Source organism: Neoarius graeffei, chromosome 12, assembly GCF_027579695.1.
Source record: "Neoarius graeffei isolate fNeoGra1 chromosome 12, fNeoGra1.pri, whole genome shotgun sequence".
Lineage (NCBI taxonomy): Eukaryota > Metazoa > Chordata > Actinopteri > Siluriformes > Ariidae > Neoarius > Neoarius graeffei.
In genome coordinates this window covers 16,041,717-16,064,164 of record NC_083580.1, presented here as the reverse complement: position 1 = coordinate 16,064,164, position 22,448 = coordinate 16,041,717, and the positions used below count along the sequence as shown (strand labels likewise).

The 22,448-nt window shown below is 40.7% G+C and overlaps 1 protein-coding gene across 1 annotated transcript in view; it reads left to right on the top strand.

The window, feature by feature from the left end:
- Nucleotides 1–11,258: 11,258 nt before the first annotated feature.
- The window catches only part of LOC132895234 (transcription factor 4-like), a 289,660-nt gene continuing 278,470 nt past the window's right edge, over nt 11,259–22,448 (top strand). The window contains 3 exon segments of the mRNA XM_060935585.1: nt 11,259–11,363; nt 11,612–11,650; nt 12,636–12,708. Coding sequence (XP_060791568.1) covers nt 11,259–11,363; nt 11,612–11,650; nt 12,636–12,708 — 217 coding nt within the window.

The window sequence follows — 22,448 nt, the reverse complement described above, 5'->3', positions numbered from 1 at the left end:
ATTAAGCTTAAAACAAATCCTGACTTCAACCCTATTAAAAATATATGGCCCGTGCTTATAAGTCGAGTCCATGCCAAGAAAAAAAAAGTAATTGAACTCTACCAATTCTACCATGAAGAGTCATGAATCCTGCCAGAAGCTTGTTTATAGCAAACAAAAATGTTTAGTCAAGGTGAATCTTGCGAAGAGACCTTTCACCCAAATATTAGGTGTGCTGTATGTATAATTTTGACTCTGTGTGTATAATTTTGATCCTGTGTTTATTTCAGAAAACCCAAAGAAAATTAAAACTTGTGCACCAAATGCTAGTGCTTTTTTTAATTAAAGATGTATGCTGTACAATCATTCTGCCGCAGAAAAAGAACAGTTCAAAGAAATTACTGAAAGCCCAAATATTGCCATGACATTCATATCCAAGATGACATTCATATCACTGTATGTAAACTTCTGACCGCAACTGTCGGTATACAGGTCTCCCCTAACATCTCATCTCATTATCTCTAGCCGCTTTATCCTGTTCTACAGGGTCGCAGGCAAGCTGGAGCCTCTCCCAGCTGACTACGGGTGAAAGGCGGGGTACACCCTGGACAAGTCGCCAGGTCATCACAGGGCTGACACATATATACAGACAACCATTCACACTCATATTCACACCAACGGTCAATTTAGAGTCACCAGTTAACCTAATCTGCATGTCTTTGGACTGTGGGGGAAACCGGAGCACCCGGAGGAAACCCACACGGACACGGGGAGAACATGCAAACTCCGCACAGAAAGGCCCTCGCTGGCCACGGGGCTCAAACCCGGACCTTCTTGCTGTGAGGCGACAGCGCTAACCACTACACCACAGTGCCACCTGTGTCAAGTTTGCCTCATTAATTTTTCTTACATAGTGTATGACTCCGTTGTCAATCTTTTTGCCCCACCTCTTACTTAAGTCTGATATTGGCAAGATGTCGGCTACTATGTCTGGGTTTTTTGTGTTTTTTTTGGGGGGGGGTGGATTTTTCCCCAATTTGATCAGGGATCTGGCTAATATGGCCAATTCCTACCCACCAGCTACCCACCAACTCTCAAACGACAGCCTCCAACCAGGAAGGGTAAAGCCGACCTCATCTTTTCAAACTTATGCAACATTAGGAGGCCACTCAGGAGCCCAGCTACTTCTAACAATGCCACATCCTTCTGTCATGGTTGTGTGGTAGTGTCAGAAACCACGTATACAAAGCTGGTTTACATAGACTACTTACCAGTTAGCATAGTTTTACAGATGAGTGTGAAATTTAACTATACAGTTTGCACAATGACCGTAACCAGGTTTCCATTGCGGTGGATGACCCCACGCACCTCTCACACAATCTCTTCACCCTCCTGCCATCTGGAAAAAGGTGTCAAAGCATCCAAGCCTTCACAGCCAGGCTTTGTAACAGTTTCTTTCTACATGCCATCAGACTCCTCAACTTTGAGAACCTGGACTGATGGACTGTTGATCACACCACTCCAACTGCAGTCTTTGTACAATAAACAGTAATGCACTATCACTTTTTTACAATGTTTATAACACTTCTCACGTACACAATGTTCACATCTATTTATTTCTTTTTACATATACTACCTCAAAACGCACACTCAACTTTCTGCACATTAACAGTAACACGTACTGGTTGGCAATGTACTGTCTGTTTGCGCTAGTTGTCGTTTTTGCACTATCCTTGTTGTCTGTACTTTATGTTGTCGATGTTTGCACTTTATATTGTGTGTAGTTTATTGTCTGCAATATTTGCACTCGGTGCACTTGGTGCACGTTAAACTGTGATGTTTAATGTAGCATCATGGTCCTGGAGAAATGCTGTTTCATTTTAACTGTGTACTGTACCAACTCTATATAGTTGAAATGACAAATTAAAAACCTTGAACTTGGATACTTTTACTGTTCTGTTGTGAAAATGGCAGTACGGTGGTGCAGTTGGTTAGCATTGTCGTCTCACGGCAAGACGGTTTGGGGTTTGAGCCCAGTGGCCAACGGGGGCCTTTCTGTGTGCAGTTTGCATGTTCTCCCTGCGTCTGTGTGGATTTCATCTGGGTGGTCTGGTTTCCCCCACAGTCCAAAGACATATGCTTAGGTTAACTGGCTACTTTAAATTGTCCATAGGTGTGTGTGTGAATGAGAGGAGAAAACCTCTATAATAATCCAGTAGAAGGCAACAGGAAACCACTACTGTAATTCTTCCCGAGAGACTTTGATGACTGAAGCTGTCAGAGTGGCCTTGTCACTGTAGTGATATGCCAGATAGATTGTGAAAATAAAAGCAATTTCAACAAAACACAATTGTGAATGATCTGTTTTTCTACCGAGTGATGTTGTGCCATTAAAGCTGCGTTTTCTCCTCTTGTGATAGTCATTCAGATCTTCAAGAACTGATATTTGAGACAGGATTTCAATTGCATCCACCACAATAGCCGTGGTAGTGTTTAATCAAATGTGAAAAAAGTGTTTCCTTTTCAATTTTGTGAAATATTGCTTTGGTCAAGGGCAGCATGGTGGTGTAGTGGTTAGCACTGTTGCCTCACAGCAAGAAGGTCCGGGTTCGTGGCTGGCGAGGGCCTTTCTGTGTGGAGTTTGCATGTTCTCCCCGTGTCTGCGTGGGTTTCCTCCGGGTGCTCCGGTTTCCCCCACAGTCCAAAGACATGCAGGTTAGGTTAATTGGTGGCTCTAAACTGACCGTAGATGTGAATGTGAGTGTGAATGGTTGTCTGTGTCTATGTGTCAGCCCTGCGATAACCTGGTGACTTGTCCAGGGTGTACCCCGCCTTTCGCCCGTAGTCAGCTGGGATAGGCTCCAGCTTGCGTGCGACCCTGTAGAACAGGATAAGCGGCTACAGATAATGGATGGATGGATGGATGGATGGATTGATTGCTTTGGTCAAATCATCTGAAAAGCCGCCTCATTTGAGTGTATAAACATTTTTGCAATATTTTTTTGAAATTCACTCTTTTTTAGTTCAATTTCAAAGTGCACATTAAGCAGGTTAATGGAAACCCGGCTAATCTGGAGTTTATAAGTTTTTCTTACTTGTTACTTCCATTACCCTGGAGATTATCTCATCTCATCTCATTATCTGTAGCCACTTTATCCTGTTCTACAGGGTCCCAGGCAAGCTGGAGCCTATCCAAGCTGACTATGGGCGAAAGGCGGGGTACACCCTGGACAAGTTGCCAGGTCATCACAGGGCTGACACATAGACACAGACAACCATTCACACTCACATTCACACCTACGGTCAATTTAGAGTCACCAGTTAACCTAACCTGCATGTCTTTGGACTGTGGGGGAAACTGGAGCACCCGGAGGAAACCCACGCGGACACGGGGAGAACATGCAAACTCCACACAGAAAGGCCCTCGCCAGCCACGGGGCTCGAACCCGGACCTTCTTGCTGTGAGGCAACAGTGCTAACCACTACACCACCATGCCGCCCCCTGGACATTATATTGGGAAAAAATAAAGACATGATCTTCAGACATCGAACACGTTTTAGTTGATTGACTACATTTTGGAGAAGGGGAAAATGATAATTTTCATTTTTACCATGTTTCTGTGTCAAACTAAAGATATTAAGTTTTTTCATTTGCAAAATAAGAAATTTGAAATTGGGAAAAAAAATAGACACTTGAAAATGCAAACAAACAAATAAAAGCTAAATTAATGAGAGGGTTCTGAGCAGTGCTTGGTCCCCTAAATGTATGCGTGAGGTGTGAAAACGGTATGTGTAAATGTATTTCCTTTGGTATAAAAACTGATTTTTGAATTAAATTATGATATACCAAGTGTGTGTTCGTGTCTTCCCATGACCACATGTTTCTCTTTTGACGATGTCCTCTTGCTCCTCTTTCGAAAAAACAAAGAAACAAACAGAGAGATAGCAATTAGCATTTTCTCTTGGACTTCTCATCTTATCTCATTATCTCTAGCTGCTTTATCCTTCTACAGGGTCGCAGGCAAACTGGAGCCTATCCCAGCTGACTACGGGCGAAAGGCGGGGTACACCCTGGACAAGTCGCCAGGTCATCACAGGGCTGACACATAGACACAGACAACCACCCACACTCACATTCACACCTACGCTCAATTTAGAGTCACCAGTTAACCTAACCTGCATGTCTTTGGACTGTGGGGGAAACTGGAGCACCCGGAGGAAACCCACGCGGACACGGGGAGAACATGCAAACTCCACACAAAAAGGCCCTCGCCCGCCACGGGGCTCGAACCCAGGACCTTCTTGCTGTGAAGCAACAGCGTTAACCACTACACCACCGTGCCGCCCCCCTCTTGGACTTGAAAATGTGATTATTTTATTACATGTGATATTATTACACATAATCCCCATTAAGAATGCATTCACATGACAACTTAGCTCAGGAAGTCAGTAGGATATTTTGGCATGGCACTGGAATGCGTTGACACCAGATTATGACTAAACATCTGAAATATCTTGCTAAGCTCCTTTTCATTCTCAGCTGCAGTCCCTCATAATAACACATTAGTTTCACCCAATCATACATTATGTTCCTTTTTCTGCTTTTCTTTTTGCTGTTGTTGTTTTTTGTACAAAATATTCCAATGAGATGTTTGACCTGTGCTTGAACTCTGGCTACATATTTGTGTGTGTTTCTTTCCAAGAAGCACCTGTACTAACCACTGTACCATCTGCTCAATGTTCAGTCTCTCTCTCTCTCTCTCTCTCTCTCTCTCTCACACGCACACACACTCCTCCACGTATCCCTTTAACCCTCAAGTTCAAAGTATTTTACAATTGCAGAATGTATTTTTTATGTATTATAGAAAGACTCATTATCTCAATATTGATGGAAAACGAGACCCAAAAGTCTTTCTCTTGCTTGTGAATTCTCCTGATTGCAGATGTATCTCTGTTTCTTTGTAAATAAGTGATGTAGAAAAAGTAACCGTGACTAAAATGAAATTGCCTTTTTAATATATACAGTATATATTTCCAAACACCAGTCATTTTTATTTCATGTTGCTGTTCTTAGGCCGAGACGACCTCCGCATAAATTGCATAATATTAATGACATACACTGAGACAAGTCCATAGCTTTGTGTTGGATAAACAATTTTAGCATCATTCCACTCAAAACAACACCCCACCCCCAATAAAAAATAAAAAAAATCAGAACAGAGGGTTAATAACAGAAGCCACCAGGGGGCACTAGTGCTGAAAACAGAGAGGTGGGCAAAAGGATAATTAGGATAGACTAAAACAAAGGGGGTGCAATTTCAGTCCTGAGGAATGCAGTGTAACCCAATCTCCTTCCATATCAAAGCAAATTAACTGAGGTTTATTCCTCCATTTTTTTTCCCTGAGTGTTCCTTGCAGCTGCAGCAGCTGCAGGTGTTCATACGAGTGAACTGGCAAGTCAGACGCTCCTCACAATCAGTCACTCCTGATCCAGGTTAGGTTTTAGAGAGGAAAGGAACATAAAGAACTGCACTTCCTTCCAAAAAAAATAATTCACTTTTCCTTTTATTTCTCGGCAGAAGATTTTCAAGTTTTCAGGCATTGCGAGGATAATTAATAAATAGTTAGCATGTCTTTCATTTTCTTTCCCTGTTCTTTCTTCTCTCAAGTTTTCCTTCTCGTTCTTACTCATTTAGGTCTCTCTCTCTCTCTCCACCATCATCCATTTTCACCCTTTTTTTGTGTGTAATGTAATGACAGTGAGTTCTGTTAGACTCAATACATGTCAGGGTGTTCTGTTCATCCTGTGCTCTGCTCCATCAGTTCATTTTATTATTCTCAAGGCCTGAATGTTACAGACCAAACACTGCAAGGCCAGTTTCACTGACAGGAATTGAGATTCCAGAGAAAGGAATTTTTTTTTTTTTTTGCAAGCGCATACCCTGAGCCGTTATAAGAGTCAGACCTGATTTGGGAAAATGAAAACAAAACGTCAAACATTTGTGCGTGTACACACAGTCAGGGTCTTTTCTGTGAACAGCATGCAGAGCTGAAATTTGGGACTGTAATTTGACAGAAGTGGGTTTTGCATGGCTTTATGGAAAATCTTCCATTACAAAATTGTGAATTGTATTCGTCCACTCAGGGCAATTGTTAACTGACAAAGAAGGAGCTCTGAAAATGCTAGTCTGCTTTCATTTAGTTATTTCATTTCAATAAGTATAGAAACAAAAATATGAGGGTGGGGAAAATGAAGATTTTTTTTTTTTTTTTAAAGTTGAAATCAGTGTTACAGAAGTGTGTCATTTTTAAGGTAGCAGTAGAAGGGGCTACTGAAAACACTTGAGCAGCGGTAGGCCTACGTTTGTCCTTTTGCCACTACAAATTGAACATTTGTCTTCGAATTTACAGTATGTTGCATTTTCATTTTCAGTCATTTGACTGGCCCTGATATTTTTCATTTACGTGATATCAGTGCTGAGAACTGTTTCATGGGCGTAGCCATGGCCTGAAGGTTAGAGAAGCAGCCTTGGGCCCAAACGGTTACTGGTTCAATTCCTGGGACCAGCAGGAAAAATGTTAAGGGAAGTTGCATGCATGAATAGCACTTTCTTCTTCCTCTGTATCGTGGCTGAAGTGCCCTTGAGCAAGGTATCTAACCCTGGGTGCTGTAGCATAGCTGCTCTGGGTATGCATGTGTGTGTGTTCACTTCTTATGATGGGTCAAATGCAGAAGATGAATTTCACTGTGCTTGTGTACATGTGACAAATAAAGGCTTCTTCTTCTTCAGTCATGACACATAAATCAAAATGTACGGTTCCCACATTGTTAATGCCTATTAAAGATTTGCACATGAATGAAATAGAAATGATCAAGTACTAGACCTGGAAATAATATATTTTGTGACATCATTGTCAGTACTATCAGCAGTATAGTATGACTATCATTAGATTTCCTTATAGTATAACATCATGCTGATATATCATCACCTTTCTGTGACACTTAATGTATAATTGTCATGTTGTGATTGTGATTAATAATTATTTCCAAAAAAGAAGCACAAAGGAGAAGAAAGAAACCAGGACTACATCCTTTGGTTTCATGTTTCTACTCCTTCTGTCTTTATTTCCATTGAACAGAGGCCCTGTATTGCTGAGGAACAGATAATAAAGAATAAAGAAATCCAAAAATATGCTTCGCAGCCGAGTTCTCTGCGTCTGGATGCAGCAAGACTCCCCCTTGGGCTTAAAAGCTCAGCCTTAGTCCTCAGCATGTCGGTGTTAGAGCACTGAAAGGTATTGCTTTTTAACATCAGGGTTATAAATAGATTTGGTGTTCTTGTGTGCAAACCCAATATATCTCAACCTGAGACATGGAAAAAGAAGTGATATATTATTTCCAGGGGCCTGTGCTGTATTCTATGCCCTTTTTCTGTTCGTTTGGGTTTTAAGTCTACTACATTACTTCAGTACATCCTTATATTTTATATGTGTATTGTCATTTTATTACTCTTATATTGATGAGTCTTTACTGCATCACACGTACATTTAATGTGACACTGGTTGGACGGTCGTGTTGTGATCTTGAGTTGGACTGTTTCTGGATTTGTGCAATATACTTTCCGCTACTGTTTGTGTGAATACGGCCGACTAGACATATTTGAAATATGTCAAATGTTTTTCCCCTGTTGCACAACAGCACCACCTATCTGGGATGATGAAAGCAAACATACGTGCCCATGGTACATCTGATGTGCCTGCAATCAGCTTGCATGATCAGTACAGAGTACATGTCATATCACTGTCAGAGCCCATATGGGCCACTGGAATTGATTGGCCTATACAGACTACTTCCTATTTGTAGACACTGCTTAGCTTCCTGAGGTATCAGGTGGGTGCTACTATTTACAACTAGCATGGAAAATTCAAATGTGCACAATATGTTCATTAATTCACCAGGGATCTAGACACAACCCTATGCCTTGGTTTTAACCCATTAAATGCAAATAATCCAAAAGAAACATCTCTAATATTATGTGATATTGTCATGCAGTCAGTGATGGGTCTGTGAATAGGCGTGTTGAGTTCGTATTAGATTAATGAAATTGTTGGTGGCTCAGTATTCTTGTGCAAAGAATCACACTTGTACGGTAATTTGTGCAGTCTTTATTGTACAAACCGAGATATCAATCCGTATTGGTTATTGATTTGTGGTTTTTTTAACTGCAAAATGGTGTTATTTTAATTCAGATATATATATATATATATATATATTATCAGCCAGTCTGCTGACCAGTCTCTCTGTACAGCAATGGGTGGAGGGTTTTATTTTTGTGATTTTAATCACTGCTGGAAATAATCCACCAAAATTATTCAGATCATTCAGCCACCACTGTCAAAGAAATAGTAGGCCTACCGTACTAAACTGCCTTTAGTTATTACTGGGGTGGTACTACCCCTTAATCAAAGGTGCATATTTGTGTCTTTAGTATGTTTATATGTGCTTCAGCAGGAAATATGGATATGATGTACATTTGAAAATGATTTACGTTACATAAATGGATTGTAACTACCTGGACCTTTGTGGGTAAAAGGTACAAAAGGTGTATGCTTGAGAACAGGCTAGGACCAGAGTGAGAAGGAGAGTTACTGTGTAAATTTTCCCTTTTCCGCAGGGAATGAACAGTGCTCCTTTGGTCATAAAAAAAATGGCATTGATGATGAAATATAACATACATAATATAATATAAATTGTGCATGGAGTGATGAGTGATGAGCTGTAGTCAGAGTACACACTGTACACACCTATGACGTGCACGTGGTCAGTGTGTGTTTTAAGCCTAGCATCGCAGATGCTGCACGTGTGTGTGTGTGTGTGTGTGTGTGTGAGAGAGAGAGAGAATGTCAGCTTACACACATCACATTTTTACACTTCTAACAGAAACTGAATATTTTAAAGACCCACGTGTCAATGGTGCGTAATTACTAAATGCTATTTGCACACTATTTAGCACGAGTGCGCGCGTGCCGTTTAGGACACAGCCTCGGACCTTGGAGACTGAAGGAGCGCGCGCCTAGTGCGTCTTTCTGTGCGCGCGCTGCTTCCTTTCCATTGACCGGAACTAGTTTCCTGTCAGGAACATGAACACTATAAATAAACAAATAAAGCTTGTTTTAAATATTTTTAGACGATGCATTAAGGCACGGACAAATAAATCTTAGTTTCTGAAATATTTTACTCAGATTATCATTTAAAAAAAAGACTCACAGTCCAGAGAAAACCCCGGGTACACTATGAAAAAGTCATTGATCCTATGAACGTTGTTACACGCACATGTAATTTGTTGACAATGTAGAAAAGAAAAAAAAAACATGCTCTGTACATGATAGCGCGTAAAGATGTCAGATTATGGACTAAATCATGAGTGAAATAGGCATATCCTAAGCCGTGCCGAATCGAAATGTTCTCTTTATTGAGCTTTGTTTTAGAGGAAATGAGTTTCGATTCGGTTGTTCTTGAGAGTCGATTCTTTTGATTCACTTAAAAGAGTCGTTCAAAATGAATGAATGAATGAATGAATCGCCGCCGAATCGCCATCAGTAGAGAAGGGAGTCAGGAACTGGAACTGTGCCCAAGGTTAAGGCAAGATATGAGTTATGAGACTGGACTATTCACAGCAAATGAGAGACCACAGAAATGTGTTTTAAAACTTCGCACTGCAGCAGACGGTAACCTGTGTTTTGCTCTACCGTATGCTGCTCGTTCCTGGAGACTACGCGGCGCTTTCTGAAGCAAATGTAGGTTTTTTATTGAAACGCCGTTGTCGGACAGAGATTTGAGCTAGCACGTTGCTAGCTAGCAAGTTGACTTGAGTGACAGGGCTAGTGACGGGGAAAAGTGCTCTCTGGGCTAAAGAAGGCGCTGAGAATTTACCAGAACACTGCAGAAAACGTCGGCATTTTCTTCGTTTTGTGGATGAACACTTCGACAGAAGGTAATTTGTGAGGAAAAATATGTTGTTTGTTTGGTTTGTGTATTTATCCGTTTAGTCAGTGTTGTCTGTTTTGCGTGTTGAGCCGTGGCGCTCTCTCTCTCTCACACACACACACACACACACGGTTTAAACGGTTCAATTTGATTCACATCTAGTTTTTCCACACAGAACAGCTTTAATTTTATTTTATTTTAATTAATTTATTTATTTTCGGATACACCGTCCCTCTGGGTATTTTGTACACTTGGCACGTACACTTTCTCTCACACTCACACACACTTGACTGTGGTGAAAAGTTTAAAACACTCTTGGCAGTCAAGTTCAACTCGATATATCAAACTTTCACCAGAAGGTTCGACGGTTAATTTAGCCACCGTTAGAGTGACCGTTATAATTTAAAAGCGCTCGTGGCACTTTTGCCGAGAAGCGCGCGCTGTGTTGCACGTCCAGGTTCAGAACGTGGAGCGCGTGCAGCGCGTCAAATGAGAGGTATTGGTACTGGTGTTGGAGCCAAACACGTTGAGACGTCAAGTTTTGACAGAACCCTTGCAGTGTGTGTGTGTAAGTGTGTGTGTGTGTGTGCACGCAAACAGGACGCTTCGACTTGCGTTTGCTTCCAAATACGTTTCCAAAGCACTGCCATACAGTATATGTGTGTGTTCCATCTCATTTGTCTTTAAAATGCTTCTCCAAACCCGTCGCAGTTTAGTCCATATTAACACTATCACTGCTCGACCTCTGTTAGGACTATTATGAGTAAATGTCATCATACGCGTTCATCTTCTGTTATTTTGTCTGTCTAAGTCCCCCCCCCCCCCCCCCCCCCCCCCTCCAACAGCTTATCTTATCAGCTGGACTTTAAAGATCTATTAGAGTAGTGTTTCTCATTTCAGCTGTGATAATGAGACATTATGCATATCATTACAGGGGGAAAAAAAGAAAGGAAATATATAATAAAGGAGTCCCGTGTATCTCTTTCTTTGAACAAAATCCTGTTTTTGGAATCACTGGCCTGACTTCTTTTAAAAATGCAAGCTCCTTTCAAAGAGAACAGTTTGTCAGGTCATTTTTCTTGGGTGCACTTGTTTATTTAGTTATATATTTCCGTGGAGGAGTGAGGCTGCTGTGAGACTTTGCAATGCCTTGTTTGGTATTTTTTTTAAAATGCAAATATGTTTTTTGAAGGAAGATGTGAAACAGGATGATTATTATCTCCCGGTCATGCCTCCTCTTTAATCTGGTGTGTGTGTGTGTGTGTGTGTGTGTGTGTGTGTGTGTTTTCCCATGTTTTCAGGTTTGTGTGATTTTGCCAAAATGCAACATCATCAGCAGAGGATGGCAGCTTTAGGAACAGACAAAGAGCTCAGCGACTTACTCGACTTCAGCGCGGTAAGAGATTCGGATTCACACGTACCTTTTCAAGCAAAACGTAATGTGTTCTGTTTTATTTGTTGGCTTTGCACGTACCAGAGTATTTCATGATACACATGCTGAATTAAGGGATTTTGTAAATATGCACTGAATGTAGTCTAGAGTGTAAACATGTGGAGAAAGTATCAGCATTTGTCATTTTGATCATGAAGTGTTTTTGTATAGAGAGATGTGATATTTCATTTAGGCATTTTGGTGTCTTATAGATGCGAAACAGCGATTTGAAAACGTTCCCAACATCAATGGTAGTGCATCCCACTTTTACACATTTTTTCATGCTTTATTCTTTCATTGATTTTATAAAATGTTATGTTTGAGTTTTGTATCCTTTTTGTGGACACAGTAATGTCTTAGCAGTGACAGGTTTCTCTTTTCTAAGCTGTGAAATCCTTAGCATTGTCCTGTTGCATATTGTAGTGTCAGATTAGGCAAATCAGACCTTTTCTTTGGGGCACAGTAAAAGGCTCAGTGTTGTATTAACACCTACTGTGATGAATTAACTCTAAATGCTAAATTAAAATCAGCGATTTCTTGTGTCCAGCTGGATTTATATAAACAGTGTAGTCTTTTAATATGATAGGAAGTGTAAATGTAAGGTTAAATCAGCACTCTGAGACTTATTTCAACACTATAAAAGTTATTTCAGAACAAGGAATTTAGCAGGCATTTGTATTTGTAGTCTCACCAACATGAATAAAACTAAACGTCTATTAAATAGTTTTAAATACCTTCCTGCTTGGTCATGTTTCTGATAGGCATCCAGTCCATCAGTCAACTTTATAGACATTGCAAATATTCTAAAAAGCCATCTTATACACACTGTATGATGCATATATGGGAAAGAATGAAGGGTAGAGAAGACAAGATGCTTTCGAGCTGCAGAAAATAAAATGAATTAAATAAAAAATAATAATAATAATTGGTATTGGTAAACATAATTCCCACTAACTGTGCTGCATTCTCATTAATTGTGCTGCACATTGCATTTTACACGCGCTGCCATGATGGAACAATTGAATTTACTTGTGGGGATTAATCAGTTTTATCTTAAATCAAGGGAGATTATATTTAAAACATTTAGATAATAAATACAGCAGCAACTGTATGTTAATGTTTGTTAGTTTATAGTTGTTTATATGTGTATATTTTAGAGATGATGATGGCTGTTTACAGATAATTTGTTTTCTCTCATTGATTTGTAACATGTTGTTATAATTGTTTTCTTTTTAGATGTTTTCTCCTCCGGTTAGCAGTGGGAAAAATGGACCGACCTCACTGGGAAGTGGGCACTTCTCCGGCTCAAGTATGTTGTTGTAATCTCATTCATGTCACTGTTTCACACCAGGGCGCACATGTGTTTTGTGTGTGTAGTGGGTTTGACATGTGCATTAATGTTGCTCTTTTGAAGTGCGTGTGCTCTTTAGTAGGAGGCTTATATCATATCAGAGTTTTATTATTATAATTGCTTCTTTGTATGTTGGTGTCGTAAGAAGATGGCTGCCGCTAAGGTTTATATCGAACAGATAGGATAGCTGTGTGCAGGCTGTTTGAACATTTAACATTGAGTGGGCCTGGTGCCACTTTAGAACTTCAGATGGTTGTATATGTCTGTGTGTGTGTGTGCGCACAAATTGCAGCAGGTGTAACATGTCTGTGTCAGACCGTGTAAACGAAATTAAAATGTCAGCATCTGAAATCATTCTATGGCAAATGTAGTTTAAAATATTTCTGTTCATCTTCACCCTTACACTAACACAGACTATTTTTAAGCAGTGTGTTTTCATCGCTTACATACAGTATGACTCGTGCTTTTTTTTTTTTTTTAAACAAATGTTGATGGTTTGCCAAAAAAGGAAGGAAGGAAGAAAGAAACAACCTTGACCCTGGACTAATTCTCTCTTCGACCCAGGAAGCAAAACACAACGTGATGTTTTGAATCAGCTAAAACGGTATTCCGTTTCCAGACAGCCATTGCTAAATTAGTCATTTTAGGTCACGGCGACTCCGGTCCAGAGTTTGTCTTCTCAGAGAGGTTCTGAGCAACTGTGTTGTGTCTACACCGAATGGTCAGCATTGTTTTGTTTTTTTTCTGTTCTCTCTCTCTCTCTTTTTCCCAGACTGGTATGTTATTTAGGGTTTTTGTAATTTGCATTTCCCCCTCCACCTCCCTCTGTGCCCCTGTGTTTTTCCCCATGAATTGTGTCGCGGTGTGTGTCTGTGTGTGAGTGTGTTATGGGGAGGGGGGTGTTGGTGTTGGCTCTGGACTCCAACTACCCCTGTTGCCATGCAACTTGCAATTGGCACGGAAATACGTGGAAATGTTTCATAAAAGTGCAAATCTACCCCTGTTAAAACAGTAAATATACCACAAAAAGTAAATAAATAGGTACTATAGTGATATTATAGCTTTATTTATAATCTTTAAAGAGGATTCCAGAGAGGTCTAATCATTCAAACCTTTTGCTAGTGGTTGATTCTTTGTGTCCAGGATGGCAGAGTGGAGAAAGGGAGAGAGAGAGAATCAACTCGATGCCAACCTTGCTCATTTCCCCAAGTGTTTAGAGCACAGGCAGCTTCGGGCCCTTCATGGCACACTCTCAGTTTTATCCCAGTTCACAGTGATGAAGGCCAGGTTTGGTTAATAATCATGACACGCGCAATGTATGAAGTACTTAAGATGGACAGATGATGATAAAATGATAAAGATGAATGCAAGATAGATAAAACCCATTAGAACTACAGGGAATGTTTTGAGTATAGAGTGCGAAGGAACCAGACACTTAATACTTCATATCTCTTCTCCTCCCACTATCCTGTGCCTTATAACCTCTCTTTGTCTTCCTCTTGGGAAGCAGAATCATGACAAAGAGAGAGAGAGAGATCCATGCTTTAATTGTGCATAGGATTAAGGAATTAATAGGCATGTTAACCTGTAATAGTGATAGTATTAGCGTTATTTACAATCTAATGCTAATAATTACCCCAGTAATAATGGCTATCATTTCAAGGTTTTTGTTTGAGATTATTCTCATTATTTCTCATCAGGCTTCTTTGGTTATTGAGGGTAAAAATATCTTGGCAAGGAGATGCTCTACATGTAAAAATGGACATTTGTGCCAGCTAGTCAAAGCCAAGAGCCATGATAGAATTGTTCTTCAGTGCCAGAGACTGTGAATAGGAACTACCTCCACAAGCCTCGCTGCCAGCTTTAATGTTAAAAAAAAAAAAAAAGTTTTATATTTGCTAATATAAGGCAGCAGTTGCTAAAATGTGGAGTATGTTAAACAGGTCCACATAAAAATATGGAAAAATCCACTGTTTAGGTGTTTATTAAATATATCAGTCATTATTATTATTATTACAGTGTAAAGACAATATCTTACATTATTTTTATTAATACACACCTCTAAAGATTTTGATGCTTGAGGTATTCCTGAATTAGTTTTATGGTACCATACAAAATAAATTTTGATAAGAGTATACAGCTGCACAAAAAAAACTGTATTAAAGGACAGCATCAATTCTGCAGCATATGCTCTCGGACAACCATCGCGTAAAACCAAGTGCCACTATTTGCTGTGACCACTGACCATCAACGTTGTACCACATGACCTCATGCTCACACATCAGCGAATCTACAGAAAAAAAAGGAGAGTAACAAACATTAAACAGCTGTGGATGAATTTTAAAATGACCCAAACTCCCGCATATAGTGGGAAGGGATAAATTATTCTGAAACAAATGATGACTAAATGTGTGAAAGGTATGACTGGGGGAGTGAGTCTGCACACAGTACGCGTAGAGCACATTTGTCAAAACAGATTTTCACCCACATGTGGCTTATGAGTTGCTATAGGCAGATTAGATGCATTACCATGACTGATTATTTAACCAGCCGTTACTATTGTTGATTTCCTTTTGAGTTTGAGAGGCCCGCACTCTTTTCACCCTAATATGATAAGTTTTATCATAAATATCAGGTATTGTTTGGTTAATAATTCGGCGAATGCCTGTTGTACAAACATGCTAATAAATCAGTAATTTAAAATGCAGACAAGCATGTGCTAGGGAAATATACCAATCACGGTGCTACAAGAAATGCAAAAATTTAATAAATATACAAAATTGGGCAAAGAATCGTGATCTCAAATCGAAGTAAAAAGAAATGTGATTCCTGTTTCTTTAAAAATCATGCAGCCATATGTAAGCAGTATTAGAACACAAACTCTTAGTACAGTAGTAAACCTGGTATTGATCTCGACTATATGGTGATCAAAAATGTATAAGTATGCAAATATGTAGGATAGGTTGCCATGTAATAATAAGCAGTTATTGGACAAGGCTGAAGAAAATGTCGTGATTTGTTAGTGGCGAGCAAGTAGCAATTATTTGCCGACATTGAAGGCAGAGGCAAATACAGGTAATTGCTTGCGAAACAAGTTTTGTGAAAACCGAGTTCAGTAATTGTTTTATCATTCAAATGTTTTTGAAATACTGATTATAAAGTATGCGCAATGAGTCACACGATAACAAAGAAATCGCATCCAATCACTGTTTTTATTTGCATTTCATAAACTCAAAATACAAAAGTGCAAAGTAACTGTGCGTCAGCAGACCATTATTGAGTTTGCAAAATGGCTTTCCACTGTAATGCGCATAAGCATAGCATTATTTGTAGGCAGTTATTTGGAGTTCGCTCAGCCAATCAAAATGGCGTCAACAATAATTTGAATGATAACAGTGAATGTGTGACCACATCACATGAAGCATACTTGTAATTTTTGTGACCGTTGTTTTAGTTTATATACGGAAAGTCACAAGACTACTCTTATAGCCTGAAAAATGCCTTAAAAACAATAAGGCTTAAGTGTTACGGCTTCTCTTTGACCAATGAAGACTATTTACTGACGCTCAATCAACTTCAGTAGTACAGTTGAAAGTAGAAAGCTGGTCTCGGGTCAGCATACCTCACACCATGGTCCAAGTTTACTCAAGGCTCTGGCTGATTATGATTGATCTGATTAATCATTATGATTAAATATGTAAGCAATGCAAGTATGTTTGTAGTGCAAGTAATTAACATTGAGCATGTATTGCTGATTGCTGTACATGTTTATATGCAAAAGCCATAAATAGCCTTGTGATAATCCTAAATCACAATAGGTCTTTGTAATATGTAGTTCAGCAAAATAATGCCACCTTTTATGTGCAAAGAATGTCTGTCTTGTGCACTTGAACATGATGAATATAAAAACAAAAAGTAGGCCTGTAATATAAAGCAGTTGCTATGGATTTAAAAAATAGGCTTGCCTCCAAACACTACAAATCACTTCTCCAAATGAAGAAGTATGTAATGTTACTTAATATTTAGTGTATTTACCCCTATAGTCAAAGGCATTGATATAGCGCCGAAGCAAAGAGATCAAGTCCCTGCTGTCAATCAGAATGTACCATGATTCACTGTCTTATTACAACGTTGTAAATAAGACCCCATGATTAGCTGTGGTGCAAACTAACACGGGCAAAAGATTTTCAGAGTCATTTATATTATGATTCTGTCCATCATTAATAGAGCCAGTGGGCACAAGCTGATCTGTATATTTAAATATTTCTGTTGTTTAAAAAATAACCGAGATGTAGTGGTGCTCTGAAGAAGACAGATTTTGTATTGCCTGCTGATGTGGTTGTGTATTTGTAACTGTTGTATAACAGTTGTATGGTGGTTGTAGTGGTTTATACAGTGAAAAGCCACAAATAGGCTGTGCCACAAACCTTGAAAAAGCTTAGAGGCCTTTGTAATGCTCAGTTTGCTCTTGAAGAAGAATCGAAAGAAATAACACTAATTTTGTGTGCAGAGTGGGTGGATTTTCTCACAGCTGATCATCCTAAGCAAAATAGAATCAGCCCAAATATACGAAGAATGTGTAGCCCAGTTAAAACATTAGGCCTGTCACACAATGCAGCCTGTTCTTTTTCTTTTATTTTCTTTCTTTAAAAAAAAAAGTTTCTACTAGGGGGAAAAAAATGTTCAGTTGAGCTCTGTGTCCCTCTCCCCAAGGTTACATCACTTCCTTGTGTGTGCTGGGATTCTGGGTCTGTTGACATTGTTGTGGCCTACAGCCTACTTCTCTGCAGTGTGTGTGTGTGTGTGTGTGTGTGTGTGTGTGTGTGTGTGTGTGTGTGTGTTAATCTCTGTTGAGGTTTGATAAGGCCACCCCAGACTGTTAGCATGACCTGAAATTGGAGTATAAAAAATGTTTGTATATGAGGTGATCCAAAGGGCTGAAGACAAAACATGACTTCATTACGAGTGTTTAGCTTACTGTAGCTTACTGTGATGGGGTAAGGGCCTGTTGTGTCATGCTAAAGCTTTACATCAATGAAAATTGTGGAATTGCCAACTAAGATTCACTTACAAGGAATTTGATCTGACAGTGACTTACATAGACACTACGGTTATGAAGGCTAGACTATGAAAATAGAAGTCTCATCTCATTATCTCTAGCCGCTTTATCCTGTCCTACAGGGTCGCAGGCAAGCTGGAGCCTATCTCAGCTGACTACGGGCGAAAGGCGGGGTACACCCTGGACAAGTCGCTAGGTCATCACAGGGCTGACACATAGACACAGACAACCATTCACACTCACATTCACACCTACGGTCAATTTAGAGTCACCAGTTAACCTAACCTGCATGTCTTTGGACTGTGGGGGAAACCGGAGCACCCGGAGGAAACCCACGCAGACACGGGGAGAACATGCAAACTCCGCACAGAAAGGCCCTCGCCGGCCACAGGACTCGAACCCAGGACCTTCTTGCTGTGAGGTGACAGCGCTAACCACTACACCACCGTGCCACCGAAAATAGAAGTGTTTTTATATAAATAATTTGTGTAGGTAGTTTATATTCATATTAGAATATCAGTTTATCACGATGTATTTATGATTTTATTTCGAAGTAGTTCCAGCATTGTCGATGTACATTTTCAATTTATATATAGTGATAGAAGTTGTTATAAGTATAGACATATAACTTAATATTTCTGAACTTTCAGGGAGAATGCTGGCGAATATTTAAAAGCAAGACATTCGTGTTTATGTTCCTAATATACAGCAGTTACATTTGCAGTTTATCAGTGTTGTGAGTGTATCATCACATTTTAACAAACACTGAATTTAAAGACCTTTGCAGAAAACAATATATATTTGGTATGTGATTTATTGTACATGACTGAGGAAACTCACGGTTATGGATGTGACATGTTTGCCTGTGACGTGTCCATCACATACGAGAAATTGAACTTAAATTGTTGATTTTATTTGTAACTCAATCAGAAAAAGTTGGGACAGTATGTTGAATTTGAAATTAAAACTGAAAACAATTATTTGTAAATAATCTTTCACCGGGGCGGCACGGTGGTGTAGTGGTTAGCGCTGTTGCCTCACAGCAAGAAGGTCCTGGGTTCGAGCCCCGTGGCCGGCGAGGGCCTTTCTGTGTGGAGTTTGCATGTTCTCCCCGTGTCCGCGTGGGTTTCCTCCGGGTGCTCCGGTTTCCCCCACAGTCCAAAGACATGCAGGTTAGGTTAACTGGTGACTCTAAATTGACCGTAGGTGTGAATGTGAGTGTGAATGGTTGTCTGTATCTATGTGTCAGCCCTGTGATGACCTGGCAACTTGTCCAAGGTGTACCCCGCCTTTCGCCCGTAGTCAGCTGGGATAGGCTCCAGCTTGCCTGCGACCCTGTAGAAGGATAAAGCGGCTAGAGATAATGAGATGAGATGAATCTTTCACCTGTACTTCACTCAGAACAGTACAACAGAACATTATTTAGATTAGATTAGATTAGATTAGATTAGATTAGATAGGCAAGGCAAGTTTATTTATTATTTTAGATAGAACTTTATTGATCCCTTTGGGAGGGTTCCCTCAGGGAAATTAAAATTCCAGCAGCATCATTACAGGATAAACAGAGAATAGAAAATAGAGAAAACTTCTAGATAAATTAAATTAAGTATTTACATATACAAATATAAAAAAGAATAAGATATGGGGAGGAAAAAAAAGGTCCAGCAGGAAAGATATTGCACTTTATATTGCACATTGTCCAGTATTGCTTTTTGTCAGGCTAGGCTACTGCTCCTTCCCGTCCTCTGTCCTCCTGTTACCCCTCCTCCCCCCCCAGAGAGGAGTTGTACAGTATGATGGTGTGAGGGACAAAGGAGTTTTTAAGTCTGTTCGTCCTGCACTTGGGAAGGAGCATTCTGTCACTGAACAGGCTCCTCTGGTTGCTGATGACGGTGTGCAGAGGGTGACTGGCATCGTCCATGATGTTCAGTATTTTGTCCATAGACCTCTTCTCTGCCACCGTCACCAGAGAGTCCAGCTTCATGCCGACCACAGAGCCAGCCTGCCTGATCAGTTTGTCCAGCCTGGATGTGTCCTTCTTGGATGTGCTGCCCCCCCCAGCACACCATGGTGTAAAACAGGACCCTGGCGACCACGGACTGATAGATCATCCACAAGAGTTTCCTGCAGATGTTAAAGAACCGCAGCCTCCTCAGGAAGTATAGCCTGCTCTGTACCTTCCTGTAAAAGTGTTTGGTGTTGCAAGTCCAGTCCAGCTTGCTGTCCAGCCACAGTCCGAGGTACTTGTAGGAATCCACAGCCTCCACCTTGACTCCCTCGATCAGAACCGGTCGTGACCTTGGTTTGGACCTCCCAAAGTCAATGACCAGCTCCTTGGTCTTCGAGGTGTTGAGCTGCAGATGGTTCCTGTTACGCCAAACAGCAAAGTCCCTCAACAGGCTCCTATACTCCTCCTCTCTGTCATCCCTGATACACCCCACGATGGCTGTGTCATCGGCGAACTTCTGAATATGACACAGCTCCGAGTTGTAGCAGAAGTCCGTGGTGTACAGGGTGAAGAGAAGAGGGGCCAGCACCATGCCCGTGGGTGCTCCGGTGCTGCTAATCAGTGTCAGACGTGATGTCCTTCAGCCTGACGTACTGCGGCCTGTCAGTAAGGTAGCTGGAGATCCAGGTGATCAGGCAGGGGTCCACTCTCATCCTGTTCAGTTTGTCCTGAAGCATAAGGGGCTGGATGGTGTTAGAGGCACTCGAGAAGTCCAAGAAGAGGATCCTCACTGTGCCATTTCCGTTATCCAGATGTGAGTGGGCTCGGTGTAGCAGGTAGAGGATGGCGTCTTCCACACCAACACTTGCCCGGTATGCAAACTGCAGACAGTCCTGGGCATGTTGCACCTGGGGTCTGGGGAGGCTGAGGAAGAGCCGCTCAAACGTCTTCATCAGATGTGAAGTCCACAACCTGGTAAAAAGGAGCCAAAGTAGAGTCCAAAGTAGTGTGATTAAAGTCCCCAGAAATGATCATAAATGCCTCAGGGTGCTGAGGTTATTTGATGTTTTACCTCATGAATTTTTATTTATTTGTTTGTTTTTCAAAAATACTTAGAGGTGGTGTAGTGGTTAGCACTGTCGCCTCACAAAAAGAAGGTTCTGGGTTTGAGCCCAGCGGCCGGCGAGGGCCTTTCTGTGCGGAGTTTGCATGTTCTCCCCGTGTCCGTGTGGGTTTCCTCCGGGTGCTCCGGTTTCCCCCACAGTCCAAAGACATGCAGGTTAGGTTAACTGGTGGCTCTAAATTGACTGTAGGTGTGAGTGTGAATGGTTGTCTGTGTCTATGTGTCAGCCCCGTGATGACCTGGCGACTTGTCCAGGGTGTACCCCACCTCTCGCCCATAGTCAGCTGGGATAGGCTCCAGCTTGCCCACGACCCTGTACAGGATAAGCGGCTATGGATAATGGATGGATGGAATAAACACTTATTTCAATTCTGATTCTTGCAACACATTTCAAAAAAAGTTTGGACAGTAAAGCACTTTACCACTTTTATAATGTTGCCATTTCTTCTCACAACACTTTAAAGATGTTTATGGACTGAAAACACCAAGTGATGAAGTGTTTCAGGTATTATTTTGTCTCATTCTTCCTAAAAACAGGTCTTAAGGCGTGCAACAGTACAAGGTCGTCATCATTTTTTTTTTTTTTTCAAATTTTGCCACACATTCTCTATTGGGAACTTCTGCAGCCATGCCTTTGTAATGTGTAGAGAATGTGGTTTTGCATTGACTTGTTGAAATATCCCTGGAGAAGATGTCATCTTGAAGGCAGCATATGTTGCTCCAAAATCTCAAATGTACTTTTCTGCCATCACAGAAGTTTAAGTTACCTTTGCCAAGGGCACTGACACAACCCCATACCATGACAGACCCTGGCTTTTGGACTTGTTGCCAGTAACAGTCTGGATGGTCCTTTTTGTCTTTGGTCCAGAGCACACGGTGTCCATTTCTTCCAAAAAGACCTGGAATACTGATCCGTCTGAACACGATAAACGTTTCTACTGTGTGATGGTCCATCCCAGATGCCTCTGAGCCCAAAGAAGTTGATGGCACTTTTGGACACAGTTAATATAAGGCTTCCTTTTTGCACAGTAATTGGCATTTGTATATGTAACTCTGTATTGTAGTCCTAGATAAAGGTTTACCAAAGTAATCCTGAGCCCATCTGGTTATATCAGCCATAGATGAATGACGGTTCTTGATGCAGTGTTGTCTGAGGGATCGGAGATCACGGGTGTTTAGCTTAGGTTTGTGCTCTTACACTGAAATTCCTCCAGACTCCTTGAATCGTTTATTGATATTATGCACCATAGAGGGTGAACTATCCAAATCCATTCTTATCTTACTTTGAGGAACATTGTTCTTAAACATTTCAATAATTTTCTCATGCGTTTGTTGACAAACTGGAGATCCTCAGCCCATCTTTGCTCCTCAAAGACTAGGCCTTTCCTGGATAGGCCATGATTACAATCACCTGCTTTGAATCACATCATTATTTAAATGTTTTACCTCATTACCAGTCCTAATTTGCTCCCATCTCAACTTTTCTTGGAATGTGTTACAGGTCTGAAATACAGGAATGGATGCACACTCACCAGCCACTTTTAATAGGAACTTGTTGTTGATTCTAA